Genomic DNA, 7363 nt, shown 5'->3' with positions numbered 1-7363 from the left:
TTTTTAGATGTTTTTTTAGTTTTTTCAACATTTCAGTTTTTCACCGGGCTTTCTTATCTTTACGATACAAAAAAGAATTTGTGCGAAAAACGAGTTTTTTTGCTTCCTTAAGAGGGATGGTTTTGCTTCCACGAGAGGTATGGTTTTGTTTCCGCGAGAAGCACGGCCGTGCCTCTCAGAAACGAAAAAAAGAGATTTTTTCTTCTTCTTCCGTTAGAGGCACGGTTTTGCTTCCGCAAGAGGCACGGTTGTACTTCTCGGAAACGAAAAAGAAACGTGATTTCTCTTTTTTCGCGAGAGGCACGGTTTTGCTTCCTTGAGAAGCACGGCCATGCCTCTCGAAAAAAACGTGTTTTCTCTGTTTTCCTTTCATGAGAGGCACGGTTGTGTCTATTGGAAATGAAAAAAAAATGCACTTTCTCTTTTTTATTTTTCCGTGAGAGGCATGGATTTATTTCCACAAGAGCACGTCCGCGCCTCTTCAAAACGGTTTCCGGGAAGGAAAAAAAGTGCTCCCGGTTCGTTCTTTCGTCTGATTTTTTTGTCAAAAAAAGTCCGTTGAAACCTCCCAATGTGAGATCTAATTTTGAAGATATTGACGTGAGGAATCCAACGGGGAAAATGGTTCAAAATTTGGACACGTGATTTAAGAGTAAAATGTTTTGAATAGACGGATCTACGAAAAAGAAAAACTCCTAGGTTGCGACAAGTGGTGTATATGCAATGTGCAATATGCAACGTGCCACTTGTTACATCGTAAGGAGATAGGAGCGATGTTTGGAAGGAGTACTCCTCAATTAGTGATTTTGACGTGTTGCTCGTTGCATCTACCCCCGCATCCCTAGCAATGGGCCAGCCCATTATACCAAAGCTGGTCAGCTGGTTTTGGAAACCTTCTAAGGGTCATTTCTTTTCACCTCTAGCTTACGCAGAAGCCACTGTGGAAATAAGCTCCTGAGAAGCCGTGGTGGAAATAAAGCCCAGTCAAAATAAGCCATCTAGTTCTTTTCAGCCTTTGTCCCTTCAGCTTATTTTCTATGAACCCAGTGAAAAGTCTGTAATACCACAACACAAAATTCATACACGAGTTCGGTCATACATATACACGTACACAACAGTGAGTGACATGCTCGAGAACTTGCATCACATGCCGAATTGGAAAGAAGTACGTAGGAGAAAGATAAAAGGATAGAAGGTGTTGACCTTGGCAAGAGCTTGGACATGGATGATTAGACTGGAGCTCAGCATCAAGATCAGACTAGTATGGAGGACGGATGTGCAGCAGGGCGGGAGCAGCAGATGGATGGGTGAAGGCCGACGATCCCGACGTTCGAGCAGGCTAGGGATGTTGGCTAACCTCCCTGCATGACATCGGAATGGGAGGGGCGGCTAGCTTGACAAGAGGCGACGGCGAGGAAGCCTAGCAGACGCACGGAGCAATGATGGACGATGTTGGGGTTGTGTTTTTCACGGGTGGCATTTCTCTTATAATAACTGCTAACAGCGAGGGTGTAGAGATATACTGGTTCAATTTTTAATGGGCTGCGCTCGGGAAGCTGCTCTCGGGTGGCTTCTCCCAAATATGAAGGGACCAACTTTTGCTGGAAATTAAGCCGAACACTGAAAAATGAGTTTTTTTTTGGCTTGAGCTTATTTCCCACCATAAGCCATCCATAAGCCAGAAAAAAACTGAGCCTAAAAGGTTCATTGAACCGCTTTTTGTTCCTTTTTGACCGCTTTTCCTATTTCTTCTTGGGTTTTTTCCTTTTTTCTGTTTCTTTTTCATCTTTCTTTTTTCTTTTCTGTTTGTTTTTCTGTTTATTTTTTCTTTTCAAGTTTATTTAAAAAAATCATCTTAGGATTTTTTGGATTTCTTTCTAAAAATCGTGTTTTTACAAAATGTTTGAAATTTTAAAAAATGTTCATATTTTATTTTTACAACACATGCGGTAAAAACAGTTTCTGAATTTCAAAAAGAATTTGAATGTCTTTGTTCAAATCTTTGACATTTGACAATTTTCAAAAAATGTTTCTTTTTTAATTATTTTTTACAAATAAAAAAAATAATGTTTTTGTTTTTTCAATAGTTTCAAAAAATGTTCACAAGTTCAACGGGGAGGCGGAGGGACGGCGGCGTGCGGCGGCGGCCAGTATGGCGAGCGGGATGTGCGGTCACTGATTTGTGGGCCAGCGAGCGGACAAAGCGTACGAGAGCAACCAGCGAGAGCGTCCGTTTGTGCCCGCGTAGACACATTTCTCGCCCAACTTTGCTCCAGATTTGGGGTCGGGCCGGACCAAAACGGACATCTGCGGACAACTTTGTCCGTTTGGGGTCTAGCGTTGGGCCGTGTTTTGCCCCAACGTGTGTCCGGCGGACAAGATAGGGTCTTGCGGTGGAGTTCGCCTAAGCAATGCCACCTCGCACGCGTCGTCACCCCGCGTGAGATATGCCGTCCATGCTCCTACAGCCCTGCTATAAAATCCAAGGTGCATGCATTGCTGTCGCAGAAGCGAACCTCGTGTCCACTGTCCATTGCCGAGCCCATCGGCGTCCCGCCGTCCGCCGCGGACAGTCACGGGCTCACGGCCGGCCGAGGAGGACACGCCAGCCTGCCTGCCTGCCAGCGCATCACGCTTTGGCGCCTCGCTGCCGTGACGTGGCCTGGCTGACTGGTGGGCCCGCCCGCCCACGTTGACCCCACCGCATCACCGGTGCACCACCAACGACTCTCCCTCCCACCACCACCCGACTCCCCCAGCTGAGATATTCGCGGATCCCGGCTACAGAAATTTCCCCCAAATCTTCCTCCCCTCCTCCTCGTCGTCTTCTTCTTCTTCTTGCCCGGGGACCTTCCAGAAGCTTCTCGAACCGACCGACAGGCCGTGGTGCGCATCTCTCCCACTATCTGGCTCAGGTTTCTTGCCTCGGCTCTCGATTTTGTCATAGCATTCGCTGTTCCCGTGGTGTCTGTAGCCGCGGGCGGGTGGGCGAGATCCGGTTGCGGCGGCCATGGTGAAGGAGACCGCCTACTACGAAACCCTGGGGGTCAGCGTCGACGCCTCCCCCTCCGACATCAAGAAGGCCTACTACGTCCAGGTGATTCATGATTCCTTTGCACCACTTGTCTCCAGCGTCTTATATCAATACTAGGCTCATCTCCCCTGCTGAATCTGAATCTGAATCGGCGGGTTTGTATGCGTTTCAGGCCAGGCTGGTGCACCCGGACAAGAATCCCGGCAACCCCGACGCGGCGCGCAAATTCCAGGTGCATTTTCGCCGCCTTCTCTTCGGTCTTCACCCAATCACCCCTGCGATGTTCTGTCAGTTTATTGTGGAACAAGCGAAATTGCGTGGTCATGTGAATATAATATTTTAGATGCGTGTATGTAGTTAATCCCATGGTTTGAGTGTAGATTGGAGCTAATTTTTTTTGAGGAACTCTGGACATAGGGGAAAGGCTCCCCACTGTCTTTCAATTGGAGCTAAATTTTTTGTTAGCCATAGTCTAATTTTTTATCCCAAGGAAGTGAAGTTAGTTTAGCCAAAGTAACCAGGTATATAGTCTGATGATCAATTACCAACTAAACAGATGTTCAGTGCGAGCACATTTGGAATACATGTTTCACTCCGAGCACGCACGCTCATTTCATGATAGGGGTGTTCCATGCTGAGTAGTGCTTGTGTGCTCTTCGATTTACATGTTGAATCTATTAACTGTAAGCGTCTCTATGGCGTCAAGTGCCTCTTTACATGATAATGTCCACTTGTATAATCATTGAGAAGCTTGCTCTTAACAGGATCTCGGAGAGGCCTACCAAGTCCTAAGCGATCCAGCGAAGAAGGAGGCTTATGATAAGCATGGAAAGGAGGGTCTTTCCCAGTAAGTCATGGATTTCTTTGAGTTCTAGAGTTGTAGTAAGTAACTGGTATTTTTCTTAAAAGGGCAAAACATAGCTGCCCCTAAAAGTCTAGAATGATGAGAGGAAGGCTTGGGGGTATCTGCGGACGGTGAAAAAGGGAGTTGATTTAAGATGGTCTCTTGAATTTATGGATTGTTTAGACTGAACTATCTGACTGTGAGCATAGAACAGTGTTATGTTGTGGTTTGTTTATGGTGAGAGAACAAGAGGATTACACTGAGAAAAAGGCTTGGGAGTAACTGAGGACGGTGAAATTGGGAGTTGATTTAAGACGGCTTCTCAAATTTATGGATAGATAGATAATATATGATGACTAAATAGCTATATCAGAACAAGATGCCCGATTTAGAAAACAGGAACAACATAAGTAGCTACTCTCTAGACTCTACTTATAGCTTTACGCAGAAATAACTTGCCAATTTGCTTCATCGTGCTAATGTGCTGTGGATTCTCTTCTTACTCAGTTAATTAATGTGGCATTTAGGGATAACATGGTTGATCCTGCTGCTGTATTTGGGATGCTTTTTGGAAGCGACTATTTTGAAGATTATGTTGGTCAGCTTGCTCTGGCATCCATCGCTTCAGTGGAGGTTGATGAAGGTTTAAGCAGTCAAGATGCCAGAGCAAAGGTTCAAGAGAAGATAAAAGTATGTTATTCTTTTTGATTGAGTGTGCTGACATTATCATTCAGCTTAGGTTGTGCCACGCCGATGCAGAAATTAAGCCCAAATAACTTTCCTCTGACACAGGAGTTGCAAACTGAAAGAGAGAAAAAGCTTACTCAGAGCCTAAAGGATCGACTTCAGCCATATGTGGATGGTAGAAAGGATGATTTTGTGCACTGGGCGAATGCAGAAGCCAAGCGTTTATCAGAAGCAGGTATATCATGTGAACTTGCAATAGTGGGCCTTTTATTGTGGTCCATTTTGTTTCCTGTAGATGCTTCATTTACATATTTTCCCCTCAAGAAATCAGTTCCACTTTTATCATCATAGAAAAAAAATCCATAGTCAAGGGACATAAAACCCTTTATTGTACGAGGAATCTTTGGTAGTTGGTAGAACCATTTTTCAGTTAGCCTTCTCAAGTTGTTGACTTGCTTGCAACCATTTTTCAGCTTTTGGTGAGGCTATGCTTCACACTGTTGGATATATTTATGTAAGGCAAGCGGCAAGAGAACTTGGAAAGAGTAAATTGTATATGGGTGTACCATTCATAGCTGAGTGGGTAAGAGACAAGGGTCATACCATTAAATCACAAGTTCATGCTGCTTCAGGTAATTCTAAGCCATTGTTTAGTTATTTGTTGAATGTATTAGTATGTTGCTCTGATACAACTATTGCTCGTTACAGGTGCTATTGCTCTGATGCAGCTACAAGAAGGAATGAAAAAGGTGGAGGAGGGTGCCGACAAGGAAGAGCAGCTTATGAAGAGTTTTGAGGAGAAAAAAGAAGCCATGCTTAATTCTCTATGGAAAATTAATGTGGTCGATATCGAGTCAACTCTTTCCCGAGTATGCCAAGCAGTAAGTTTGGCTTTTTCCATATTTTTGTCACAATTATTTTGTGAAAGCTTATCTTTTTAAGCTTATCTAACGTAGAAAGAGATGTCTGGATTTTCCCCCCCTCATGCTTTCTTGATCTCTTTGGTGTTCAGGTTCTTAAAGATAGCACTGTCTCAAAAGATGTTCTGAAGTTGCGAGGAAAAGCGTTGAAAAAGCTTGGAACGATATTCCAAGTAAGTGTATTTTAGTCTACATCATGTTGAATAGTTAGCAAGGATATATAGGAGGTCTACAAACTTTCAGTTGTTCATATTTTATTAGCGAATTTGTTTGCTTCATCTAGCATGCTGAACAGTTAATGAGGAAGACATAGGGTGCATCATAGCAGACAAACCGAGTGAATGAGCTCAATGTGTTGACCCTTGGTTACTTTTGTACATGTACTATAGTGGGTTCTATCAAGATTTACATTTGATTCTTGAATCATGACATTTGAAATTCAGAGTGGAAACTATTGTCTAGTACATGGAAATGGATCTCATAGTTTTTTGCTTTTGTAATAACCCTCTCAAATATCAACCAATGCTTGGAAGTATGCTTTGTGGGATAGTCATGATTTGCTTTATTTACCATTCTAGTATATTTTGAGGTTTAGGGAATCATCATAGAGTCACCAACTTTTCATAGGCATGATTTTGACCGTTCCCAGTATCCTAATCAAACATGAAAAAAAATATGACGAACAACCTTTCCTCACCAGACAACAATGATACGAGTAGCCATAAAAAATTACAACACAATTCAGCGATTTAGTTCAAGTACCAAACTTCATAGAAGAATCGCCTTCTACCTTTAGTTTCCCCCCTCCCTGCAGACTTCCTATATTCTTCTTCTAGGCATGGATCCAATCCAATACTTGAAAAATACACCCTCTGTTCCTAAATGTAAGACGTTTTGGCAGATCATTTTAAACTGCCAAAACGTCTTATATTTAAAAACAGAGGTAGTAGCAGACAACATGACGAGCTACTTGGTATTCATAACTCTTGCTTGTAAAACCAGGGCGCGGAATCTCTGTACCATCGTGAGAACAGCCTACGTGTGGAGTCTCCGATGAAAGAGGATGGAACGACATCGTCGCACTGAAGACTGATAACATTTTTAACAATTTGTGAATTATTCGGATCTCTGTGCATTATTGTCTGCTTGTATTATTTTGACACAGCAGGTTTGCTCTGGACGCACCCTGTATGTATGGGTTTCCTTGTTTTCTGTAAAAAGGGTGAATGCTGAGACACGAAGCATCTCTGTTATTGACCCGGCATTCTTTCTTGTGGGCTGTTGCTTAGCCAGTGTATCACATTAACATTTCCTTTTTCCTTTTTGAGAGGATTGCTCCACTCTCAGCTAGACTTTTGCTTGTATTGGCCCATAGGTGATCTGTTGGATGGCTCTTATACTCAACCTATTTTGTTACAATCAATCCAGAAAGAAAGGCAGTAGTAGAAGGTTCAGACAACGTACCAGATTTTTACAGCTTTAGAAGCACTAAGAGGAGATAAAGTATGGTAGTGCTGGTTGGGTTACTTGTGTGTCGTAGCATCTTGATGTGGTTTAGTGCCAGGGATGTAAAAAGTGTACTGCACCTTGCTTGTAAAAGACTCCATTTTCTTAATGAAAATGGGGGCCATGTGGCCCCTCTCATCGAAAAAAAAAGCACTAAGAGGAGATACAATGTGATTTTCAGAAGTAAAAGTGAGCAACAGGTTCCAAACAGCACTTGCACAAGCCTGCGACGATGCAATTTGGCATCACACTGCTTTGGCACTGAAGATTCTACCTTACCCAAACACATCCTCACAAGCGTTTTTGTTTCTTGGACGATCAGGACCTGCCCAGAGCAGTAGTAAAAAGCACGGCTGGTTTTGTGGAATCTCT

General features: G+C 43.2%; 1 protein-coding gene across 1 annotated transcript; it reads left to right on the top strand.

The window, feature by feature from the left end:
• Positions 1-2730: 2730 nt before the first annotated feature.
• On the top strand, positions 2731-6835 carry LOC119289411 (chaperone protein dnaJ 10-like). The gene is made up of 10 exons (XM_037568745.1): positions 2731-2886; positions 2975-3097; positions 3207-3266; positions 3799-3881; positions 4406-4568; positions 4671-4800; positions 5039-5197; positions 5274-5446; positions 5578-5658; positions 6488-6835. Exons 2-10 carry the CDS (start codon positions 3011-3013, stop codon positions 6569-6571), a joined length of 1020 nt encoding a protein of 339 aa, XP_037424642.1. The 5' UTR covers positions 2731-2886; positions 2975-3010; the 3' UTR covers positions 6572-6835.
• Positions 6836-7363: the final 528 nt, after the last annotated feature.

The sequence above is a fragment of the Triticum dicoccoides genome, chromosome 1A (genome assembly GCF_002162155.2).
Source record: "Triticum dicoccoides isolate Atlit2015 ecotype Zavitan chromosome 1A, WEW_v2.0, whole genome shotgun sequence".
In the NCBI taxonomy this organism is placed as follows: domain Eukaryota; kingdom Viridiplantae; phylum Streptophyta; class Magnoliopsida; order Poales; family Poaceae; genus Triticum; species Triticum dicoccoides.
Note: the sequence above shows the minus strand (reverse complement) of the source record. Positions and strands in the feature narration are given on the sequence as shown.

Coding starts and splice junctions, on each gene's coding strand:
- LOC119289411 (XM_037568745.1), top strand. CDS start 3,011: ATGGTGAAGGAGACCGCCTACTACGAAACCCTGGGGGTCAGCGTCGAC. Junction 3,882..4,405: donor GGAAAGGAGGGTCTTTCCCA/GTAAGTCATGGA, acceptor TGTGGCATTTAG/GGATAACATGGTTGATCCTG. Junction 5,198..5,273: donor ACAAGTTCATGCTGCTTCAG/GTAATTCTAAGC, acceptor TGCTCGTTACAG/GTGCTATTGCTCTGATGCAG.